General features: G+C 37.0%; 1 protein-coding gene across 2 annotated transcripts in view; it reads left to right on the top strand.

The window, feature by feature from the left end:
• GLRA3 (glycine receptor alpha 3) overlaps positions 1 to 21,892 on the top strand; it is a 258,672-nt gene extending 236,780 nt beyond the window's left edge. The window contains exons 9-10 of one of the 2 annotated variants that reach the window (XM_063460013.1): positions 17,516 to 17,647; positions 20,947 to 21,892. In XM_063460013.1, the coding sequence (XP_063316083.1) occupies positions 17,516 to 17,647; positions 20,947 to 21,225 (411 nt within the window). In that variant the 3' untranslated portion in view covers positions 21,226 to 21,892. The remainder of the gene's footprint in view (positions 1 to 17,515; positions 17,648 to 20,946) is intronic. The other variant, XM_063460014.1, reaches the window with a different exon arrangement.
• Positions 21,893 to 27,451: the final 5,559 nt, after the last annotated feature.

Below are 27,451 nucleotides of genomic sequence, written 5' to 3' on the forward strand. Positions count from 1 at the left end.
TCTTCAGTTTAACATGAGTCATATTAAAGGGTGAACAGATGTCAGATTTCACGGTTTGCAATATGGTATGCTGTCTGCAAATCTCGGGGTTGGTAATCATGAATCCTGCTCTTGGGTTATGGCAGGGAATGGTATTCCTTATGTCTGGACATCAGCAATTGGACAGGTCCAGGATCGCACGGGACTGGCCAAGCGGTATCATGTTCTAGGTTCAAGTGTATGATTTGTCTAGGGTGGAGGGTTTGTTGAGGGAATTTAGGGGTGACAACCCCCCTAGACAGTATCTTAGACATTAGCTAAACCAGGGATAGGTGAGGCCCTACTAATTTTCCAAGTGGCTTTGAGAGGCTCTAGATATTAATTGGGCCGAGGGACTGAGGCCACTGAATGAAGTGGCAGGAATGTTGGCCACTTGGTGACAAGTAAGAGCTTCAATACAAGTGGCCAGGACCAGTGAGGCCCTGTCTAATAACCTATAGTGGTTCAAGCGAGGCTCTAACTATGAGTTTGGCCAATGGGCTAATAGCTCCATTTGAGGATGGGAGTTGGCCTCACGGGATTGAATTACCTTTAAGCTAGATTATGGCCAGCACCATTACCCTTCACAGTCAGTTGATCTATCCCAAAGGAATTTGGGGAATAGGAGCGTAATGAATTGATGACAGGTAAAAGAACTACATACCTGGCCCAAATAGTGTGGTTGAGCTTGAGAATGGACTCTTGTAGAGAGAAACCGAATGACCCACTGGGAATGCTAATGGGAATGTGTCCAGTATGGTGTGAGTGTAACTGGAGATAAGGGCACAAAGTACCTGTTTTTAGTTTGTGAACTAAGACATCACCAATGGGGCGACAAGTATATATAGTAGAATCAAACCAATTAGGGAACAAAACTATGTGTCTAACCTTAGTCCCATCAACATGAGGATAGAGAAGATATTTAAACGTGTTGTATCTAGGTATGAGTTCCCACTGTACATCCTTCCGTGAGAAGGACCAAATAGTATTAGAGAGTAGGAAACAAACTCTGGAGATCCAGCAAGAGTCTGTGACTGGGGTTGAGAATGCTGACAGAGGGGGTTATAGGAAGAAAAATGAGTGGCCTAATGAGGCCGTAGTCATACGTATTTGCTCAAATGAGGGGCCGAAATGGAGTTGTAGTGGAATGCCTGTGGTGGGCCATATTTAACGTATGAGAGATGGCCTAGTGAGGGCTGTATGTAGAGACCTTGTTGTGGAAGGGTAACTTAATTCCAGGACTTAGTGAACTACTGGGGACATATGAAGAGTGTTGCAAAGGTCTAGTGAGGGCTTGTGCAGGGAGTATGCATATAATGCCGAGAGATGGCCCAAATTTGAGATCTGAGGTACAGGGTGGACATGAAATGCTGAGTAACACACATTGTGTGTGGGGGCAGACAATTTGTAAGTCGTAGAACATTTGGGTCGTTACTGGTTGTTAAGGAGGACTGAAGATTGAAAGGTCGGCATGGTGAACATATAGGGATTGAAGACACCTTATCTTGATGTAAATACATACCTGCTGAGTCAATGACCTAATGACTGGTACCTAACTTGATACCGGGAGTCTAGGCTGAGACCTCTGAAATGCTAAAGTGACAGTACGGACATGAGACCGTAATGGCCATCAACCCTGCTAGTGGGGAACAGAGTATTAGGCCTGAATATGCTGGATACCAAAATGCCATACACTTGACGCGGTAAGACACAGGATTTTAAAACATATGCGAAAGACACTTGGACTTCTGATTTGGCTAACAAGTTCAGGAAATGTGGACTTAATAAGGCTGAAGTGACAAGAAAGCGAAAAATGTTCCGATGAAACCAAATATTCCTGGCTTAAAAAAAACATACTTCAATCAGGAATCAAACCTAACCCAGGTATAACGCATAGTACTTCACAAAATAATTACTTTGACAGGCCACATGTTGGTGATATTAGCTTAAACAACCACAATGCAACCCCAATACACACACGCTCACACTGCATCCCCTAGATGCACATGCACACACTTTACAGGTCCTTTCAGCACACACAGCATCTCAAAAGCTCCTATACATGAACGTGTGCTCACACTACAGCGAATAGTACACATAGTGTATAGTTACTCTATACACACAGACTTCACCACAGCCCCTTCTAAACACTATGGATAATTATCCTGCATCTCCTAAAAAGGTTTTCTGGTTTCCGTGAAGGAAGGCACAGGAATACAGGAAGTGCTGGTGTTGCAGCTTGCACCAATGCCCACTCTATGTTAGTTCCACCACTGTGCAGTAGCTTCCCCGGCACACAAGCTCTGCCCCTGCATGGAAGATATCCTTCCCATACTCAATCTCTGCCTCCAATATCTGACTGAGATACACACTGACAGACATACACACATTCTGACAGACATACAGTAACAGGCACACACTCTGACTGAGACACACGCATTTTCTCACACACTCATAAATTTTATTTTAATTTAAATACACCCAGCCTCCCTACCTTTGGGAGAGCTGAGTGGATCTTTCCCTGGCATCCAGTGTGTCTCCTCTCAATCTTCCTGCAGTTTCTCTCAGGTACCCTGCACTCTCTGTAGTGATGCCGGGGCTGGAGTGACATCATGTTACTAAACAGCACGCAAGGGAGCAGAGAGGAACTGCAGGAAGGTTATTGCTCCCTCGTGCGCCGCCTCCATGCTCCCTGTGGTGGTCGGCTTTAATGTTTCCTGCACGGCTTAGCAAAGGGCTAACAAATGCCAAGCCCCAGGGCAAAATGTCTAGTCACCATGGCGACCTGGCGCCTGGAATTTGTCAAGCCCTGTGTATGCATGTATCTATAAATGGAAGGTTGGGCCTGTAGTTGCGGGAGGGGCATGATTTCCCTACTTAAGGATCACTAGACCCCTCCTCATTACCGTTGTTGGTCTGGGAATTTGCATAACTGGACTTCCAGCTGCAGATGTCTGTTATAGTGTTCGGTTATACTGGAGCGTTCGGTTGTTATGCGGCTCTTTGCTCCTCTTTGAGTCTGTTCGTATAATTACAGCCAAATGCTCTATTATAGTAATAGATATTCCTTGAGTCCATGCGGACATTCGTATAATTGTATGTATATGCTTGATAGGCTGCTGGCCCCTAGAGGCCATAGGGGAGTACTGTACATTTTAAATTTCTGATCAAATACTTTCTGTTTAAATTTAATTGAGCAGCGCATTGTTACTAGATTTTGTTCTGCCTATTAGATATGTTGTAACAAGATGTTTTATAGGTTGCCGGGCTTGAACCTTCTTTTTGGCTGTGCCTCTGAGGGTTTTTCAAGTCTCATAGGTTCTGGTTGACTCAGTTTCAATTGTCCAACTCGCTTTAGGTGGGTCCTTTTTATTGTTTGTCAATTAGTAGTCAGTTATGCTCTCTTGAAGGTTCTAATATTGGTGGTATTATATATGACAGATTGAAGTTACTCTGCCATTTCACTATTTTTTTTATTTATGCCTAATCTATTGGCTGGTAGATATCCCATATTGGTTTGTTTTGTTTTGCTATTTAACAGTCATATGGGTACTACAACATTGCTATTACTATCATAGGTATTGCTTGGGTTTCATCTACTCTGTCCTACTCTATATCCATCTGATACGACAGGTATGTGAACCCAGTGGTTGTTACACTTCCCCCCCCCCCCCCATCCTGCAACTGACACTAGGGTAAGACTTTGTCTACTGGCTGATAGGTTTCAAAGACTGCTTACTTAGTTTTTCTGGCAGTCTTGCCTTGTCTTAGTGGTCCTGCGAGGCCAATACCCATCCTCATACTCGGAGGTACTCACGCCCAATGGCCACTTCATAGTTAGTCACTTCGCATGGTGGTATAGAGAGGGTCTCCCCCTGTCACTCCCATGCTATCTTTTGCTTTAATGGTCACCGAGAGGCTGCCATCCCACCACATTTTTGGTGGCCCCAAAATCCCCTCGAGCCAGCATATAGCTAGAGCCTCTCATGCCACTTGGCAATTAGTAGGGCTCCCCTCTCCATTATTAGATAATTTCTTTGCCACTTGACATTTGATAAGCTAGCCAGTACAATATTGTCACTTTGGTTACTCATGAATTTTGTCCTATTTTAGGATGTCTGAACTACCATAAGCTATTGAGGATTTGTCAATTCCCAGCACTCTTTAAGGTCCATCTCTCCATCTCACGGAGGGGACAACGCCAGCCTGTCTTCCATCAGAAAAACAATATTATGATCAAGCTTGTCTTTAATCACCTTCTCAGGTTTAGCTGAAGAGGTCGGGAAAGGGAAGGTAGCATCCAGCTCTGGGGTATTAGGACATAGGTTCGAACTAAGGCATAGGAATATTCCCTACCCTGCCACTGTCAGGAAGGTGAACTTTATAGATTGCTCAATACCAACATGGATAACTCCAATTTGCAGGCCTCAGGTCCCCAGGTTGTGGTATTTACTCTTCGTCCTCACATACAACGAACCTATGTCCTAATACCCCAGAGCTGGATGCTACCTTCCCTTTCCCTACCTCTTCAGCTAAACCTGAGAAGGTTATTAACCCCTTAAGGACCAAACTTCTGGACTGAAGGGAATCATGCCATGCCACGCATGTTATGTGTCCTTAAGGGGTTAAAGACAAGCTTGATCATAATATTGTTTTTCTGGGTAAATCCCAGATTTGCAATCATTTTAATGCAGGTTCCTGTGGATTTAGTGCTTGCCATTTATTGCATGTGTGTTCTCTTTGTTTTAGGGCACATGCCAAGACAATGTGTCCAAATAATTGTTTCCCAAAACCTACATGGCCTCAATCAATGTGACTTGTTTTGACGACTTATTACATAACCATCCCTCACCACACTTGGTGGAGTTTTTGGTGACTGGATTCACGTAAGGGTTCCATGCAGAAATTATTTACATGCCATTCAGCATTGTAGAATGTAAGAATCTACTGTCCATACACACACTACATCCACTACACAAACACACACTTAATTCACCATACACACACTACATCCACTACACAAACACACACTGCACTCAGGATACACACACTACACACACTCTGCATTCACTACACAAACACACATTGTATCTAAAAAACACAAACACTACCTCCATTATACAAATGTGCAATCTGTATCCACTATACACACCACATCCACTACACACACAGGGCATCCTTGTAGGCGGACTCAGTATAATCCCTGTGGGCGGACTCGGGGGCGGGCCTGGGGAGCCCAGACCTTGAACTGTGTCAGGGGCCCCAAAATTTCTGATGCCAGCCGTGAATAGTAAAATAAAAGATAATTTAGGAACACCATGTTTTTAGTAAGTTTCACACTTATTTTCACATTCTCATGAGACCAGAACAGGACTGGAAAAATAATTACGTAAAGTAAAAGAGCAGAGAACGAGTTCCTGTTCCTCAGGAGATGGTTTTGAGAAGACTACCAGCACTAGGTCTCAATTCAGGTGGAAATCAGACATATATATCGACAGACAATAAAAAACAACTAGCTCTGGGAATTTGTTTTTCTGTTAACCTTTCTAACTCGTAGAAGACATGTATCCATAGTTTCTTTACCATCTGACACTCCCACCATATATGTAAAGAGGAGCCATAATATTTGTTACATCTCCAACATCTCTAACCTTTTCCTCCCGGTAGGCACTTTATTACACATAGACTCATGATGAATCCCACGGTCACTATGATCTTATATGTAGTTATACCGGACGGGCTAACACTCTGACTAATAAACAACAGAATCGAGCTGGTTATCCTGTCATTCGGTATTCATTGGGAGACCTCTGACACTTACGAGCATGACACATACAGGTTGCAATACTACTGACTTTTGTCAGCCCTTATTATCCCACCAGTATGGTTACCAAGGGATCGCATGGCTAGGTACACCCACCTTTATACATGTATATACATGTTGTTTACCAGGTAAATTTCTATGTACCTACAACTATATTATGTAGTCTTTAGCCACATTGCATGGTCCTGAGTTTTCCACACCAGGTTATTATTTTCTTTCACTCACCCCGATGGGTTTACTTGTGTCCCTGGACTTATAAGTAGTTCCTCTCTGGTTTGAGGATTTAGTATTTAAGCTATTTATTCTTCTTGAGGTGCACAATTAACATAAGTTCTCGACCAACCCTCTAGGTCGTTCTGTGTTTATATAATTATCGAGTTCCTTAGTTTTCAGACGTTGACCCCCGCAGGATTAGAATTAAAGTCTGGAGTCTGAATTACTATAGTTATACCTATTGACCGGGGATTTTGGAGGTTAGCCACTTGGCTTTTTAAATCTCCATTTGTTTCTGACTTTTGGTTTGGGAATATATATTTTTATACTGTCATCATTTTTCCATATAGGAATTACCACAGCTTTAATTCTCGATACATTATTACTTCCAATTGTATTAGACTTCCAGGTCATACTCTGGTGTCTGGATTTCTCGTCTAGTAGCCTGAGTATTTTTTGTAGTCTTACGTATAGGGGTTAAGCCTCAGGACACTTCTGGAAAGTCCATTAGGTGTTTTTCTCTACAGGCTGTGGGGAGCAGTCTTGTCTTTGACTACCACCACTTGTAGACCTTCTTTTTTTAATACATCTCCAACACATTGGGAAATTAGAGTTGTACATTTTAGCCAACTTATATGGCACCATATACCACCTGTTTAATACCTTAAATACCACTTCAATAATATTCAAACAGTCAGTGTTTTTAGTTGTCTTAGGTAATTTTGAGATCTTTCTCCCATTTTGGATTATCAAATTAGTAATGGGAGCTTCTAATTTTAACAAACCACTTCTGGCTTTTGAAGCTACTTGATGTACCGCATCGTTGTTAAATATTGAACTTAGAATATTAGTGCCCTCTGAGGGGTTATAAAGAGTGTTTTGTTTTATAACGATTTTAAGCCTAAAATAATTATACCACTCTTTTGTTGATAATTGAAACTCTTGGGTAAGTGCTGCAAATTATTTATTATTATTATTTATCATTATTTGATTAATCTGCAATATGCCTTTTTGAGTCTACCCCTCAACATGCAAATCCCTAATATATAATGGTATGTCTGTTAATTTGAGGCTTCTAGGTACTTTGTTTTCTAGACCACTCATACGTTTCATCTTTTCCCATTCATATAGAAGTGAGTCCAAACAGGCGTTAGATGCCATGGCAGATTTAACCTAAACATCCTTTTTCCCCATCCACACCAAGCATCTCAGATCTTCTATTCCACTAATCTCAGTTTCCAATAAATGCCAACCCTCTTTCTCAGCACTATGAAGTTGTGTCCTATATAAATGAAGAATAATGTTCGAGAGATAGGTATATAGCATGTTGGGAAAGCCTAGCCTTCCATCTCGGCTTTTCTGCATCAATTGTTTCTTATTACTTCTGGGCCTTTTCTCTTTCCAGATAAAATTAACAAATTCCCACTGAACCACATCAAGCCAAGGTTGATTCATTCTTAAAGGGAGCAGTCGAAACAAGACCATTTAGGTATCAAATATGCATTGATTAGATTGATTATCCCCACCACGATAACTCAACATGTCTCCATTTTTTCAAGGACCTATGGGTGCTTCTGAATCTACTTAGAAAATTTGTCATCATTAGGTCAGCTATATCTTTGGTTATTGTTATACCCAGGTATGGTAAGGTATTTTTAGTCCAATTTAATTTGTAGCTGTCTTCCAAGGAAGGCCTGCTATTTCTATCAATATTGATGGTCATCGCTATTGATTTGTGCACATTGATTTAATAGTTGCATCTTGAGCTATATGCTTCCACCTCCATCATTAAAGCTTCTAGGGATGCGACAGGGTCAGTTAGGGTCAAGATCAGGTCATCTGTGTACAAATGCAACTTGAGGTCTCTCTGTTTAGTCAAGAAAACTTTAATTAATTATTTTTTTCTAATATTATTTGCCAATATTTCCATTGTCATAATATACAGAATCGTAAATAGCGGGCAACCCTGTCTGGTCCCATTATGCAATGTAAACCACTCTGCACAGATATTAGGTCCCACCGTTCTTGCTGTGGGACTATTGTATGAAGACAGGATTGCTCTGTACATCCAACCCTTAATGCCAAATTTCTCCAATGTCTTACTCAAGAACTCCCAACCGACCCTGTTGAATGCCTTCTCGGCATCTACTGCCAATAACAGCAATGTAACTTTTTTTCTTATTAGGGGCATCTATAATATCAATTATACGTCTAGTATTGTCCGCAGCAACACGTCTGGGGATGGATCCAATTTGATCCTTATTAATGATGTGATTCAGGGTATATTTAAGTCGGTTCGCTAATATTGCCGAGAAGATCTTTTCGGCAGTGTTTATCAGGGATATTGGTCTGTAATTTTTGACTTTTCATGGGTCTTTATACTGCTTTAATTTTGGGAGAATATTGGCTCTAAGCATTTCTCTGTGGAAGCCACTAATTGTAACAATGTAGTTAAAGTATTAGCTAAATGAGTACCAATTAAGTATGCAAAAGTTTTTTATAAAAAAAATTGAAAAACCATGTGGACCTGGAGTTTTCTTCAACTTAAAATTAAAGATTACCTTCTCTACCTCTTTGGGAGCTATTGGGCAATTTAAACTAGTTTTTTGACTATCCAAAATAGTTGGGATGTTGGTATTTTCTAAATAGCCATTCATATTCTTATTAATTATGGGAAGGTTATACAATGTACTGTTGGGGAAAGGTATTCCCCTTTCTCATCCACCAGTCTTGTGATTTTACTTGAGGCAACCTTGTCTCTTACTTTCTTCGTCAATAAATTATCTGCTCGGTTTCCTTTAGTATTATACCTACATCTTAGTTTCTCTAATGTTTTTGTGTTGTTTTCTAAGTTTTTTGATTCATTTGATTCTGGATTTTAATCATATTATCTGACATCTTGTGCCTCCCCAGTTTATTTTATCAACTTCCCTCCAATGAGTTTTTTGTAGAAATCCCACATCAACTCTCTTCTTGGTCATATAATTAAAAATATGTGATTTCTTTTGAGGAGAGTTCAGGCCCTGAACATTCACAGACATCATTTTAACCATTTTCCTGTATGAGAGAATCCCCCAACATCCCCGTTGGTGTACTTACAAAGGCTACCATAACATATATATTACAAACAAAACCTGTCCAATTGATTGTACTGACCATATTAACCTGAGCTGACCTCCCTCTTGGGAAAAAAAAGGGGGAACAACAATACCCGAGAACAAAAAATAAATAAATAAATACATTTTAAGTGGTCCGCCATTTTCCCACTCATCCAAGAATGAGTCAATCCTACGGTGAGTGACTGTTCGCCCATCCAACCCTCATTTTTTCTGCCTATACAAATTGGGCACACAGTGAGGCATGAGGTATTCTGAGATTCCTGCACCGTTTCCATTAAATATAATAAAACCGAGCAGCTATCCCTTAAGTGTCGGGCCACAGAATTAGGCATACAATTGCAAAGAGAAAAAAAATAATAATAATTTACCGCCATACTGATCTTTATCCTTTTCCCTCTTTCTACTTTCTTTTTCTAACCCCTCACTCTTCTTGCAACTACCCATTTTGCCTTTTCCCCTTATTTCCTTTTTGTTTTATATAGTCAAATTATTAAAATGTCCCTCATAACATATCAAATAACTCTCTCTATTGGTTATCCTTAACTTTACCTTATTAACGAGTGAGAAGTTTATAGAAGAGAGAGAAAGAAAAAAAATCTATAGTCATTCTGATCTTTATCCTTTTCAATCTCTCTCCCCCCCCCACCCAACCCCCAGCCTTTCATTCATTATTCATATTTCCAGGTACTCTAGAGAGAGATTCCAGGTTTTCCGTACTATTCCATATGTTCAATATATTTTACTCTTCCCTCAATATTTTTTTCAATACCATGAGGGGAAGATTCCTTTAATCATGCTATGTACTTCTAGAAGTTGTCTAGTCTTAAAGGGGAACTGTTACTCTAATATTTTGTTTACTTATCTTTTATATTTAGCAAATGTTTTGTTAGGTTGAAATTTTAAATTAAATGTAGGACTCCACAAATTTATTTAGGAATTAGTTCCCCATCTTCTGTTGATCATTGTTGGAACAGGAGAAACTGAATTGTCTCTGTTCTCCTCAACTGAATCTCTTACTTTATTGACTGAGCCGGGTTGTGATGTCACTTGCTAAATCTTTCATATATATTTTAAAAGAAAACAAAGCATCACATGAAAAAAGGTTGACATTCAAGGTTTTATTCAATTGTGCCATTTCCAACAAGTGTCAGGTTCTCTTAAAAAAATGTTTTCTATCATTCTACTATCTTTTATATTATTTCATGTAGAATTCCTCTAAAAATAAGTCGCTGTCAAATGTGATTCAGAAATTGTAATTTTTTGAAACCATATCCCCTCACCTATATGCTCACTCCAAGTATTTGTTTACACTTCATTCGTCTGTTAAGTAATAGGGTGAATGATCTTTTACAAAACAACATTAATAAGAGTATTAATTTTTTAATTTCTTTATAAATGGTAATTTTAGATTACAGTAATTTTATGTATACATATAAAGAAACAGACATTCAATACTTACTTCTGATATGTTTATACGTGTATTCCACCTATTTTTATTTATTCCATTTTAGAGTACTTCTAGATACTTGAATTTTTTTTATTCTGTTTCACTTAAACATTGTAAAGTAAACATCTATTGTATAGTTGTGTCCATTATAACACTGATGTAGAACAACTTTGCACATACAACATATTTTTTGATGTTAAGAAATTCGGTGTTTACCTCTTAGTTTATATTCTTATACGGGCATTATTTACTCTATTATTTACTTATATATGTAATATATAAATCATTGCTGTCTCAGCTGCAGAGGTAAAGGGCATTTATTGCCTGGAGCAGTTCTGTATTTTTATCTATAAAGTAACTGATTATATTGATGTGTTGGTTGTCACATAATTTCAATCATTGCTTGGGTGACCTATAAATAATCTAATTAGATCTCCATAAACCATTTTATAATCTAATACTCTTAAACAAAATTAAAAAAATATGTATATAAATTATCAGTGTATACAGAAATGTATAAGAAATGTACTTTTGTTTTAATGTTGAGATTTAAATTTATCTGATGTTACTAAATTTTACAAGGAGTATTGCTACTTGTATAGTCTATCTATATATTTATATCACGCATAAATAGAGCAAGCTGTTTATTTGTGATACTGTATCAGTCTAGAGTTGATGTATGCATAACACATGATAGCATTTTTTTGTGATAACATGGCTTGTAACATGATTTATTTATGAACCAGGTGTTTAGTCGCTAAGCTTGAGATTCAGCTACTGCAATAGGATGATAAAACTCAAGTACATTTATTTAGCACATTGGCTGAAAATCCAGCACAACTTACCTACAACAAGCTAATGAGTAGATATTGGTCTGTGCTGAATTCTGTTCAATTTAATTCCACCGGTAAATGCCTATTCGGAACAGAAAAATACTGTTTCGCATATCGACTCTGAAGTCTAAATTTTTCTTCAAAAATATAGACTTCAGCGATTCCATTTAGTGGGCCTTTTGGATTTAACAGGTTCAAATACATTTTCATTATTATTCTTATTTGCCTGCTGGAAGCAATCTGACACCAGCATTAGTATAAGGGATGTTTGAAACGCCCATGCCCCCACTTGCCATGCTACAAACGTAGGGCATGTCCGCAAAAGAGCAAGCAACCAGTGGCTGCTCGCTGCAATCAAATACTGCCAGTCGCAACAACATACAGAGGGGACATGGCATTGGATGCTGTCTTCAAATTAAAGAACAGGGGGTGGACAAATAACTGACCATACCCTTGCCCCACCCATCACTAGTGGGTGAGTTCCTGATTAACATAAAAAGTTGTAGCAACATCCTAGTGCCCAACTCCCCCCGCCTCCCCCCCACCCCCACAAATCTGTAGTTAGGATAAATAATAAATATCCATATGTGGTAGGTGAGACTATTATTATTAATATACATTAATTGACCATCCCACCCAAATTTTGCCTCTTTTTAATAAAAATTAACACACCCTGGGTGGCTAAGGGTCCCCAAGGCCTTAGCCATACCCCCAAATAAAAGTACCCTTCCTGCCTCTCATACCCTAATAATAGTATTGTAAAGTCCTGTAGGTTCCAACTCAAAAACATAGCCCGCATCCGCCCCTTTCTTACACAAGATGCTACCAAGGAGCTTGTCCATGCTCTAGTAATTTCCCGCATGGATTACTGTAACCCTCTCCTGATTGGTCTCCCCAAAAGCCGTATTGCCCCGCTACAGTCTGTAATGAATGCTGCAGCTAGACTGATTTTCCTCTCCAGTCGGTCCTCTCACACCTCACCCCTCTGCCAGTCCTTACATTGGCTCCCTGTATCCTATAGGAGTCAATTCAAAGTGCTAACCCATACATTCAAAGCACTGAACAATTCCAGCCCCTCTTATATCTCTTCACTGATCCAGAAGTATGCCCCTCCTTGTACCCTCCGCTCTGCCTGCGACCACCTCCTGACCGCTGCTCGCACCCGTACGGCCAACTCGCGCTTGCAGGACTTCTCACTTGCGGCTCTCCTATGGAATAACTTGCCTACTGCCATCAGACTCTCCCCTAGTCTTCAATCATTTAAGAAGGGCCTTAAAACCCATCTCTTCAGGAAAGCGTATGGCCTCCCAGAGTAATCTCTCCCTTACATACCTGTCTCTTGCTCTCTCCTATGGGACAGTGCTTTGCTCTCTCCTCCAGCTCTGCTTCACTCCTACTTGATATTTCCTATCCTAATGTTTCTAATACCCCACCTCCTATAGACTGTAAGCTCATTTGAGCAGGGTCATCTTCAGCCTATTGTTCTTGTAAGTTTTCTTGTAATTGTCCTATTTATTGTTACATCCCCCCTCTCAAAATATTGTAAAGCGCTACGGAATCTGTTGGCGCTATATAAATGGCCATAATAAATAAAGAAAGAAAGAAAGAAAGAAAGAAAGAAAGAAAGAAAGAAAATATATACTTACCATCAGATATATTCTTCATTATCTTTTTCCTTTTTAAATAATTTTCCTTCATCCTCAAAAACGCCAAATAAATATCCCTTAAGTCCTGTCGCTACTGTAAAAAGAAAACATGGATCACAAAAAAATTCTCACGCAAGTCTCAAGATGTGAGAAGAAGTGAGACTTGCCTATCAGAGTGCTTTGACTAAAATTGCATGGCGTGGGAAAGTCCCTATAAGGGATCATTAATGGATTATTTTTATTGCGTTGTATTTTTTTTTTTTCCCATTTTTTTTTTTTTAGATCTAGTATCACTTTTTTATTTTAACAGAAGTGACATTCTTAAGAAAGCAGCCGCCTACTCACATGAGTGGGGTCATTGGGAAGGTTTAAAAAACATCCTTTTGACTAGTATGGAAGTCATTTGAACACGATAGTATTTAATTTTATTTTTGTTAATATCTAACAGGGTTAGTAATTAAACAAGGCTGAAAAATGTGCTTCTGAAGTACATTTATTAGAGGGATTTTCTCACGCAGACAACCAATTTATTGTCTTCTGCTGCTAGCATTTTGGCTGGCATTAAATTTGTTCAAAATATTGGGTGAAAACAGGTGACAGTGTTCGACTCTGTTGTGACGTTAATATTGAATCAAGGCCTATGTTTCTTAGACGTCTTCAGAAATAAAATTACCCAGCCAAAAGCTACTTGACATTCATCAGGGCAATTCCACTTGTATTAGATAAAGGGCAAGCTCATCAATATGCCTCCAAAACAACTTCCACTTGCACTTCACATAATTCTGTAATTTATAAACAGTCAAGAACCTGCTCAAGTGACTTATTTATACAAGACTCTCTTACTGGTTAATTAATATGTATATTTATAGTGTTAATTATGCTTGCTTTTTCTTTGTATTTAATTATTAATTAGTCCTTCTCTTTGTTATAAAAAAGTCTGGAAAAAGAGACAGATACTTCAATAAGCAGACAAATTCTGCAAAAGTATAGTGTTGTATACATAAGAACCATTAGTGCTTTAGATTTTCTCTTGCTGTGATATTAAACTATGCCACAGCAGCCAAATTTTTCATCAATTCATGTTATCAGTTTTAACCCTGGGAGGTGCCAAATCTTTGTATAAATACAGTTATATATCTGTACTATTTCTTGAAGCAGTGCTAAATCTATGTATCTATCAATACATATGTATTATTTATTTATTTATATTTATTAGGGATGTGCATGGGCAAAAAATCTGATTCAGTTTGGTTCTGAAATTCTGGTAAGTAAAAAGATGTGTCTGCTTCGGCAATTCGGACGAATGGCATTCGGTTCGGTTTGGCACTTCGGAACTGCCAAATGTTGTCACTTCGGAACGTCAGCGCTTCGGAACTTCGCACTTCGGACATTCGTAAGCATCTGAATGTCCGAATGGCATAAAACATGTACAAATGTACATTCGGAACGAAACGAATTGCACATGTCTTTATATATCTTATATAATAATTGGCTAAGGATGTTTGTCCGATGCAGTCATGCGCAGTAGAGACTGTGCGAGGTTGCATGGGACAAATATTCCATGCCAGGTGGTGAGGGAGCAAAGTACTTACTGTGCTCTTGCAGCACAGCTCCCTCGGACGTCCTTCATGGTCCGCTGGCAGCTGCGATGTGACGCGTACAGGATATGATGTCATTTCACAAAAATAATTAGCTTATGGGTCAAGATTCCTGTCATAATTCACGTAATTTTCCCTCCTCCTTGTTTTGCCACTTTTCATAAATCTGAATCACTTTGGCACTTTGGAGCTTCAGAGCTTCAGCGCTTCAGAGCTTCGGCACTTCATACTTACGAACTACCGAACTTCGTCACTTCAAAACTTCGGTGCTTCGGGACTTCGGCACTTCAGACATTCGTAGGCATCTGAATGTACGAATGGCATAAAATCCATATGAATGTACATTCGGAACGAAACAAATTGCACATTTCTAATATTTATTTATAAGATATTTTAACAGGAAGGATACATTGAGATTTCTCTAGTTTTCAAGTGTGTTCTGGGTTCACAAAACACTGCATTGATACAATAGGGTACAATAAATTTTAAAAACAATATTAATACACAATATATACAAAATTTAACATAGAACATGTAAGAAACATATAATCAACTATGACAGGTGCATTTTGTTTTGAGATATGTAGAGATGGATCGCTTAAAGGATTTTAGGCTATGGTTGTTCCATAATTGCGGTGCTCTGTAGGAAAAGGAGGATCGAGCAGCTGGATTCCAGTGACAACCAGTTTAGTTCTTATTAGCATGTCACAATGGTGGGTCATGTAATTGCATTGTAGCGCAATGTCTACCTTTTCATATGTCTGTCCATTTGTCTGTATTTTTGTCTGTCTTTTATTTCTTTGTCATTCCATTTGTCTGCTTATCTATTTTTATGCCCATTAATTTGTTTGTCTATCTTATATATTTGTCTGTCTATCTGTCTATCTTTTTATATGTCTCTTGTCCATGTTTCTGCTCATCTGTCTCTATCTTTTTACATTTCTATTCATTTGTCTGCATGTCTGTCTGTCTGTCTATCTTTTTATCTAAAATAAAAGATGTTTAGTTTCTAGCGCTTGTTGTGTAGTGATGAAGGCCACTTGGACAACCCAAGCCAGAGTTTTTCTTTTCCAGTCCGAGGTAGGATGCGTGGATATAATGAAGAGAGCAGTACCTTGATGAATCAAGTGTGGTCAAGTATGAAACAAGACAAAAACAGTATAGTGGTTGAAAATAAGTAAAGGGATGCACTTACAGTTTGTAGAGCTATCAGTAAACTCTACATGTGTCTAGGTGGTATAATTCATGCCTTATGATGTAAGGTATATCTCTTGATCCAAAGGGATGTGGTTTGGAGATTATGAAATAAATACCAATACAGTGCAGTATATTAGGTGTCACAGATGTGGGAGGTATTATATATGATATACACTCACATTATAGGAGCCAACAGATGGTCCCCAATAAATAATGGGGAGTGGTATGATCCCCGCTCTTGTATATGTCGGTGGTAGTGATCCTCCCCGTGATATGTGGATAAAAGCAGAAATAAGATATAGTGCTCACTGTAAATCAAAAGAGAAGTAAAATAACTGGAACTTTATTTCCAGTTATTTTACTATTCTTTTTATTTACAGTAGGCACTGTATTTTATTTCTGATTTTATCCACGTATCAACATTGGGAGGATCACTACCACCAACATATCCAAAAGTGAGGATTATACCACTTCACGATATTTATTGGGAGCCATCAACCCTATAAAATCCTCCCACATCTGTAATACCGAATATACTACACTACATTTGTATCTATTTTGTTTGTATTTCATAATCTTTGGCCCACACCCCATTGGATCAAGAGATACACCTCAGATTCTCAGGCGGGGATTATTCCCAGGTGCATATTAGTATCCAGTCTACTATACTACATTTCTTTGTCTTATTTCATACTTGACCACGCTTGAGGATCCCTCTAGGGGCTGCTCCCTTCATTACATCCACACTATCTTTTTATATGTCCGTTTGTTTGTTTATCAATATATATATACACACGTTTATTTTCTATTCTTATAGGGCAAATAAAGATAAGTTACTTTTTTTCTTATTATGTTTATTAAAAAGATTTTTGACAATTTCTTTTTTATTGAGGTAAATGCTTAACAATCAGATTAGACACTACACAACATGTCAAGAAACATGCATAAACAGTATGATTGTACACATAGAATTAATACCTAACTTACAATAGAGAAATAGATGATTACGTACTACCATGAAGCTAGCGTTATGGGACATATGGGGTCCAGTTACAACAATAACTTGGTTTTATAATAGAATAACACTGCAGTTTTGGTAGTATTGCATGGTGATGCTAATGGGGGTCCAGGGACTCAAAGGGCCTGTATATGGAATTGGGGGAATTTGGTCGTAACCTACCTGTGCTTCGGCTTTCCCCAAACTGTTAGAGTTTTACTAGTAGTCTAGAAGTTGAGGTACCTGTTGTGTTGACTTTCTGCTGAAAGCTTTGTTATATTTTAGTTCATCTGCAGATTCTGATTTTATTTTAAGTTATGTTTGTAAGCAGCCCATAGGAATTGCATGAATATTTGTTGAGCTGACATCATTAGAAGTGCCATTTACATTTGCAGAACATTTTATTTTTGATGACCTGCAGATATTTTGTCCATTTTACAATGGAATATCTTTCTAATTATCCAACCCATGTTATACTATTAAGTTGTACTATAAATTAATAAACAACAATTTTAAAAATCATGATATCAAATGTTTCAGATCGTAAGTCATATATCTATGTCAATGGGTTTTACAGTCTGTATTCTTATTTTTGTGTCCCATCCTTCCCGCTATGATGCTAGAATGTTGAGGGATTACATGGTGGTATTCTCGGTGGAAATGAAAACCTTGAAACTTTACGACGTAACAATGGCGTGAGGAGCGCAGAACCTATATACGGGACTATGGCTCAAATCTACAATTCAGATTTCAGGGTAAACTATGTGGCAAAATGTCCCATTTGTCAAAGTGTGGAAGCTAGTCCTTAACACAGGTCTTTTTGTCCATGTTAGCTTTCATTGCCTTTCATTTGTGATTACAGTGCTTAGCAATTTTAAGGTACCTGTCTTGTTCTTTTATTATAAAAGTGGCTTTCAATTTTAAGGTTCAGTTTGAAAAAGTGGATATAAGGATGTACAAAAATCCCAAGACATAAAATCTTTACTCCACATCAAATAATACTTTTTGATGTCATTATTAAGATATCATTACCGTACAGCCAAAACTGAAGATTTAAACCTTTACTAGGTTATTCCCTATATGTGATTTGTCCGGATATTAAATTGAATTCCAAGTGAATTTTCACATTTTAGCCCCAAATAGTTAGCTATGTTTTCAGTTTAGTTATTTTAGTGCAACATTTGAAATTCACTTGGATCTTACTCCGAATTCTCAACAATTTAGAGAACACCCGTACGTGAATACTTCTCTGTAATATAGTGAGTAAAAAAAAAAGGACAAACCACTAAATATAGTTATATAGACAAAAAACTAAACAAATTGCAATGTTTGGATACATTTTGCTTAAATCCTAGAAATGGTTTTTGGAGGTGTTAATAATGAGGATGTTTAAAAAATATTATGCATGATGACACATTATTTAAACCTATGTCACAAGAATGACTCTCTCAAGAAGCAACAGTAGAGGGCACAAGAGAACTAATTATGAATTCAAGCTTCAGCTTATCAGAAAGTATATTGATATAATATTGTGTATTATCATATACAATTCGCTCCAGGTCATTTACACGAGAGGTACCTTGTTTGCTTTTAGAAATATTTGCATTGTAATATGTGTTCTTTGCTTAAGATGTGTTTAGTTTCAGCATAGCAGTTTTTTAGTATTTCACCCACATTGCTTCCTAGAATTAGCTGTATCTTGCAGCCATATCATTCTGAAGTGATCTTTATATTTACCTGTTTGTGGCCTGGTTAGAGACCGTCTCTCTCTACTGTATTTTGTATTGAAAAACTATTATATTCTTTTTTCATAATACTATATATTATTTATGTAACTGTAAGAACGTAACCATTTGAAGTCTAAAGAGATGTTATTTGTAATTCATGCAGTTTCTTACCTTGCTTGCATGATAAAAGCATCAAAGATATGTTTGAAACAGAAACTGGGGTATTATAGCAATGTTCTCAAATAACAGTTACTAAGCAAGCAATACTACTGTGAAAGATACAGCAACCTTAGAGGATAATTCAGTCCTTCTAGGCCTTATCATTGAATTATGAGTGATTTCGATATATTAGACAGGGATAAAGGTGTCAGGATTACTCAAACGATTTATGGAGATCAAAAGTAATATGCAAGTAAGAAAACATGTGGTGTGTAAGAGTCCCACTGAAACAAACAAAAGCAAATTTTTTTGCCAAAAGTAGGACAGTGATTACTAGTCTTGACATCACAGATGTTTATGAACTACTTTCCCATGATGCTTGTGCAGCCTTAAGGTTTGTAGCTATATAGTGAACATTGGGGCATGAGATTGGTTGGCACTTCTGTACGGATATATGTGCAATTACATTACATATGTATGTATCCTCTATGTGCAATTACATAACAAACTTATACCATTAGTATGTCAGTGTGAATACACACAACATACCAATCCAGAGCATAAATACCAAGTAAGTCTCGTTTGAACAGGAGACAAGCTAATACCAGGTGATTTTTACAATTTCTAATGTCTCGTAAAGCGTACATCTGTATTAACCATTAGGTATATCCCAAGTCACGTATGGTGTAGTAGGAACAAAAATTAGATTAAAAGATTGCCGTACAAGAAGTTCCCTTTTAGGGACATCTATTATTTGAAGTTATTTATAGGGCTTTTTTGCTTTGCTTTTAGGTCATCTTTGTAGCTATGTGAGCTTTTTTCATCACAAAACTAGCACACACAGCACACATACTATACATAACAGTGAAGGGTGTATTATAAGAAATAAGGTATTTGAAGGAATTCTGTAGATATTGCAAGTTTTCAGTAACCAAATATGGCATATTTTTCTCTTAATATACAGTTCATACTTATATCATGTCATTAGTAGAGGGTCAGAGTTAGGATTAGAGGCCTTTATATCTTACTTGTCTGACAGAGCTTATTTTGATGTCATTTTGGGCATTCGGTGGGAATTGTACAAATATGATTTCTAGACATTGCTTTGCCCAATAGGTACTTTTCCATGGGTAAAGCCCAAAGTCCCATCTGGCTTAAGATATGTGGATTAACAGCAATAGTATATTATACATTTGCTCTAATCAGTGTGGAGCTTTTTCATATTTTGTTCTCACCACAATACTTTAATACATGACTCACAATTTCCACTCACTGCTAGCCAGTGAACATAGAGTAATAATTCACCCCTAGTGTGTGTTTCCTGAACTCTACAGGTCTGCACTGAATTAAAGGTAGTTTTCTTGGTTAGTAGTGTAGGACTTGACATATCTATACCACATATATGCCTGTTTTATTAAGGAGCAAAGCAGTTTGTGGTGTCACATCCCATATTGAACAAGGAGATGTCATACTAAGCAATACAAGCTACCCTTCCAGTGTGACATTGTAGGGTGCACAACAAACCCTAAAATTCAGTGCAGCAGCATATACAGAATAGACACTGATGTTTACTTTACCCAGTCCCAATATGGGGATTTCAATAAGAAAGAGAGTGAATCAAGAGTTAAAATGTGCGTACCTGAAAAGGAGTCTATGTACAGGAACAACATTGCTATTCATATTTAAATCAAGGATGATCAAAGATGTTTGGTTCAGTACACAGGAAAGGATTAATAATTTAATAAAGCAAGGTCACCACAAAACAAACTTATTGTGTCCACATAAATGTACTAGCCATAATATAAAGAAGCTTCTCTCTGTTTTGTAACCTTTATATTTTACCTTTGTAAAGGGGAGATTCCAAGAAAGGCTGTTTACTAGATATGCTTGTCCATTATATTAGGTGTTTGCTTCAGATAAAAAATATCATGCATTCTTGCCAATATGTTGTTGCTGTTTCCAGGAACTCAGACAAGCAATCGCTCTTAGTAACACTCTTCTATGGACTCATCTGACATAGACTTTCAGGTGACACATCATTGTTCTTACACAGTTATGTGTATAATATTGGTAAGGCAACACATTCAGGGAAATTTAACCAATAACCAAGTTTCTGATTTTAATGTCAGTTGACAATCACTAAAGCAGATCTAAATTTGTCTCTACAGGATGATGACGTCAGGGAGAGTCGATTTAGCTTTACAGCTTATGGAATGGGGCCTTGTCTACAAGCAAAAGATGGAGTGACTCCAAAAGGACCAATCAATCCACCTCCTCCAGCACCAAAAACACACGACGAGATGAGAAAAGTGTTTATTGACAGAGCAAAGAAGATAGACACAATTTCTCGAGCTGGTTTCCCGCTAGCTTTCTTAATTTTCAATATATTTTACTGGGTAATCTACAAAATTCTCAGACACGAGGACATTCACCAGCAACAAGACTAGATGACTAGGAATTTCTCACACTGGCTAGCACATTCAACTCTAACTGAACACAAAACAAAGCTATGGTATTCAAAACAAAAACACCAATTCATTTGGGTATGTGTTTAGGGCTCAGCCACTTGTGGTTAAATTATTTACTCAAAGAGTCCAATATGTATGAACGTGATATTGCATAGACCTCTGGTAAACAGATGATTACCGGAAAGAATTTAACTTTGCTTTTATTTATTTCCTATTTATTTATTGTATTTTTTAAATTATTTGAAAGCTACAATATACTGCCAATTGTTGATACACAATAATTACTCAGCGAGCTCTGCATTTACTAGTAGTTTTACAATCATTATGCCAAACTGGACCAAAAACATGATTTTTAAGTAATTTAAACAAAAACATGTTCTTATTATTCAAAGCTATCTTTTACTATTAATCAGCAAAGTAATACATGCTAACTTTTATATTTGAAATATAAGTATGTTAATATGTATTTAAATGTTACGTGCCTGCTGCCAAAAGATGTTCTACATTATGTGTAACAAGCAGTACAATGTTGCTATCAGGCTGTGACATCAGTCTTAACACAAAGGGATAGGCAAGCAATCAGAGGGACTGCTTTATATACTTTTATAAATATATTTTATGACCGTGCATGCTTTTTAAGGTAAAATCAATGTTAACAGGAAAGATATATATATATATATATATATATATATATATATATATATATATATATATATATATATATAATTTTGTATTGGAATGTATTTCTTATATTTATATATATATATATATAATTGTAGTTATTATATTGCTAAACACAAATACACACACCAGTCAAGCCATAAGACTTGCTTTTTCCACAGAAATCTCACTTTAACAGTGCTCTCACTACTGCAAGGGATCCTGGGTAGGTGTATGCAAATGAGCTCAACAAAGAACCAATTTTTTGCCTCATAATTCCACTTTATACATGGATTCCTTGGAGCAAAGCACTTGAACCACTCATGGACAGCGGTTTCATTGTTAATGTTCGTTGTTAAAGCACATACCAACAGAGTTGTGGTGTTGGTATGTACTTTACAAGCAACACCAAGCCCCCATTGCAAGCCAGTAACCAAACTCATGCTGATGAGTTGCATTAACAACAAAACAGCTCTCCATGAGTGGTTCACTGGCTTTGCTCCTCTTCCTGAGTTGTGTTTCAAAGCTGTTGTATACAGCAGACAAAAAAAGGGAAAAGCAAGTCTTATGACTTGTGTGTGTATTTGTGTTTAGCAATGTATTAACTATCCACTTACTTCAGGTAGAAGAGGTTTTAATCCACACTTTTTCCCCCACCACAACTCGATTGGTACTCGAGTACTTTATTCACAAAATAAAGGGTGAGAAAAACCCAGTGAGAGGTCGAAACGTTGATTGATTACCAAGCTTTAATATTGAGTAGATAGATAGATAGATAGATGGATATCTGGTAGAAATATGAACAACAAGTGTTGAAACTGAAAATAATTGTGATGGAACGATAGAAAGAAAAATATATAAATATATATATATATATACATTTCAATACAAAATGTATTATTAGGATTGGTAAAGGTATGGGTAATATATAAAATGTTTGCTGATAAATGAAGATGAAATGCATTTATGTAAATAAAAATAAGGTTGTTTGAGTGTAGTTAGACATGCATATATTTGGTAGGGTTGCTATCACATCTGATGACATCAACAATGTAGTTTGGTTCTGCTTGTTTGGCAGAGAGTAATTTGGCCACTGAAAAAAGAGCACTTTTAAGGCTGTATATACATTACTAGATGCCATTGCTTTGTTGATTTTTAGTAAAAGATAAATAAATTAAATTATGTAATTTGGGGGGGAATATTTCTATAAATTCCTCTCACGTGTATTATTTACAAACAGTAATTTTTCCTATATGGTTTTGTTTTTATTTTATAACTTTTCAAATGGTAAAAACATTGGCTTTCGAGTAGAAAGAAATATTTTTCTGAATTAAGATCAATGTATAAGTACATTTTATATCAGTATAGGATATATTTAACACATATACATATATAAAATCAGTCTAGTATTCAGTATTTTGCATATGAAAACAAACATTCCAGTGAACTTAGATGAAATACCAAGGAGAACATCTGATTCCGTAAAGCACTGAACAATCTGAGGATACCCTCAGCATAAAGTCTATTATACTGTGAAAATTCATATCACATTTCTGTTAAGCACCTTTACCTCAATCAGAGTAACAAAAGTCTCTTGTTAATATTCCTGACATATTCCTTATTTATTTCTAAGTATGCTGCATACGTAAATACATAACAACCATTTTAAGTGTTATTAATCATATTTTATAAAGGATTTTATTGATTTTTGTATAATTAAAAAAATTATATATATATATATATATATATCATGAGAAGACACATTTCCTTCTCCAGAATGTACTTAATGTAAATCTAGAAAAATATTTAGCATATCAATTAAGCTGCATGGGCAGAGTTACAATTTAACCAATCACAATAAGTTATCCATGACCCTCTCTCAGATGGTTAAAAGTGTTAGGTATTACAAATTTGTATGGTTAGGTATATAGATATACATTAATGTGCATATTTGATCTAACACCTTTCTAAAGGGTCCTTTGACTTTTTTCCAGCATATATTATATTATAAATATTGCTACTTAGCAAAGTTGTAATGGTCATGGGCCTTACATTTAAAATATATTATAGATTGCAGATTCATCATATTTTGAAGACATCACTGAAAATTAAAAGAACTGGGCAAGGGTCAGTGGCCATTCTCTAGCCAAGTTAGTGCAAACGAGACGCCACCAGTGTTACTACCAATAAATTAGGCCAGTTCGTCTGTCAATGTAAACCCTATTGTTTTACTAACTATGGCCTCAGTTACGTATTTTTGGATAAGCTTTTAAATAATTTCACATTTTTGAATAAGCTTTTAAAATGATGTATTCAAATTATATAACATGTATAAAATATCACTATATAAAAATAATGATTTTTCAAAATATTAAATAATTTGAAAAGTGTATACAAAAATATTAAATTGAAGAATATAGAGCTATGGACATTACAAAGTTGCAAAATATTATATATACATACATATGCTACAATATATTGGACACTATTTTGTCATTTGCTGACTATGAAGGGAGGCCTTATTCCCAAAATAATCTTTTTTTTTATCAGATTAAGGGTAAAATCATGAAGAAAGAAATTGCTAGATATATAATAAATGTGAGACAATATAATAAACTGTAAATAGTATGAATATACTTTATGTAGGATGACTTGCATCACAAATTAGCTTTACCTATGATTACTGATGACATATTTCAGGTTTTAGCAGACTATATCTGGTTGTGATAAGCCCACAGTATTGATTTTTATCTACATTACATTCTGTTTAGTGATAAATCAAAATAGACAGACAAACAAGTGTACCAATAGTCTAAAGGGTTTAATAGTCTAACTGTAATTTAACTTAGAGAATGAATGCAGCCATTGCTTCTTATTCATCATTATCTTAGAATCCACTTCCAAAAATACCAACTGGGATTTGGTGAGCTATATACATTGCTTCTTACTTTAAATCAGGAAGGTCACTTGTAATGAGATTGTTATAGTAAAAACATACATATGAGCATTGAGAAGAGTACTACTTATGTGTATAAGTGCATAATGTTGAGTAGTGATAATGTTTTCTGGTCACAGATTAGTACTTCCACCTTGATGGACAAGAATGGAAAAAGTAGTGACTAGTGATGTCCCGAACGGTTCGCTGGCAAATAGTTCCTGGCGAACATAGCATGTTCGCGTTCGCCACCGCGGGCGAACACATGCGATGTTCGGTCCGCCCCCTATTCTTTATCATTGAGTAAACTTTGACCCTGTACCTCACAGTCAGCAGACACATTCCAGCCAATCAGCAGCACACCCTCCCTAGCAGACCCTCCCACCTACTGGACAGCATACATTTTAGATTCATTCGGAAGCTGCAACCATTTTATTTATTTTTTCAATTTATTATTTTTTTTTTAATTTATTTTTTTTGTGCATATAAATGTTACAAGCAGATACTCCCCCCCAGACACTGTGTATTACTGCAGATACTCCCCCCAGACACTGTGTATTACTGCAGATACTCCCTCCAGACACTCTGTGTTACTGCAGATACTCCCTCCAGACTCTCTGTGTTACTGCAGATACTCCCTCCAGGCACCCTGTGTTACTGCAGAGACTCCCTCCAGACACTCTGTGTTACTGCAGATACTCCCTCCAGACACCCTGTGTTACTGCAGATACTCCCTCCAGACACTCTGTGTTACTGCAGATACTCCCTCCAGACACTCTGTGTTATAGGGTCACTTGGCAGATATGGATTGACACCTGTCCTAAGGATCCCTGATACACACTGACACAGAGCAGAATAGGAACTGTTCCCCCTACATAGGGTCACTTGGCAGATATGGATTGACACCTGTCCTCAGAGACCCTGATACACACTGACACCGAGCAGAATAGGGACTGTCCCCCTACACAGGGTCACTTGGCAGGGACCCTGATACACACTGACACAGAGCAGAATAGGGACTGTTCCCCCTACATAGGGTTACTTGGCAGATATGGATTGACACCTGTCCTCAGGAAACCTGATACACACTGACACAGAGCAGAATAGGGACTGTTCCCCCTACATAGGGTCACTTAGCAGATATGGATTGACAACTGCAAAGGCATGATAAATTGGAGGTTTTTTTACTCAACTGAGATCCTCTTCTCTACATAACTAGTTATATAGAAATTATTTTATAATGTACTTATAATGCATTTATCATTTTAATACAGATGGGGGAAACGGACTTAATATTGCTGAAATACGTTAGGAGTTACTAATGTGTCTCCTCTTTCAAGTGAAATTGTCAATTATCTGTCAAATAGGCTGCTGGAACGGTGTGCTTCCTGCTTGATATTTACCCAGTGCAAAGCAGGAAGCTTTGAGAAGCATTGCAGGCACAATATGTAGTGCAGTGTGTACTTGTGGGAAGCATTCTGTTGACTGGGAAATCAATACTGATGGTCTCCTGATGGGAATAGCAGAAACAAGGAATTGTTTTGCCATTAGATTAGAGATAAATGAACCCTTTATGCACAGTATTGAGGAGGAAATTCTCTCACTCTCCAGTGTCATAAATAAATGTATTTATTTCTAATGCTAGAGTGTTCCCTTAAATCAAATTACATAATATTTGCCATTTGTATTACCCTTCGATTAATCATAAACATATATAAAGATGGGCAGGAAAGTATAAAAAAACTAAAAAAGAAGAGCAATAAATCATGCTTTGTTGATTGTTTCCACTGTGCAAGTGCAAGCTTTTTGCTCTCTATGCTCTTTAATGAATCATTTTTTGATTATGTGAATTGAATGATTATGGTTCAAAGCCCTTTAAAGGGTTCCATGTTTATCAGTTTTATTTGTTTTTGTTCTTTTTGAAGATCCTACATCAAATAGCAAATAATATCCCCATAGTTTGGAATGTTGATAATGAGCATTACGCAGAAAATTTCCTTAAACTCTGATAATGTTGTGAGATTCCATTGAACAAGGCTTTATCGAGCAATGAAAGTATGTTTGATTTGGAAGAACGAGTTCTGTAAACTATTTAAACATAATTAGTGTTTTCAGTAAAGAGCACAGCACAACACTGAGAGGTATTTGGGATGCCAAGGACACACTGGAGATAAAAAACTCATAAATAGAGTAAGTAAGCAGCCTGTCATAAATACTGATAAGGGCACATGTACATTGAAATATAAAATATTGCTAGGAATGATTGATTCAAACTAAATCAAAAACATATCGGGACCACAACGTAACAGCAAGTGATCCTATCCTGGCAACTGTTGATATACATGTAACCCAGTGAAATTTGCTAAAAAATATAATTATTAATTGTTTAATAACTGTACAGGGCAGGGTGTCTAACATATTTATACATGTATGTGTCTGCCTGTCTTCTGCTCTACTTTAATCTTGTATAAATCATTTAAATCTTTCTCTCAAGCAGAGTATTTCTGTTTTATGTACTTCTGTATTTCACTCCATAATCTTGGACTCTCTGTCTTTGTCATCAATTCATCGTCACTATCACTTTCACTCCTCTTTATCTCACTGCATATC

This window comes from Pelobates fuscus, chromosome 6, assembly GCF_036172605.1.
Source record: "Pelobates fuscus isolate aPelFus1 chromosome 6, aPelFus1.pri, whole genome shotgun sequence".
NCBI lineage: Eukaryota > Metazoa > Chordata > Amphibia > Anura > Pelobatidae > Pelobates > Pelobates fuscus.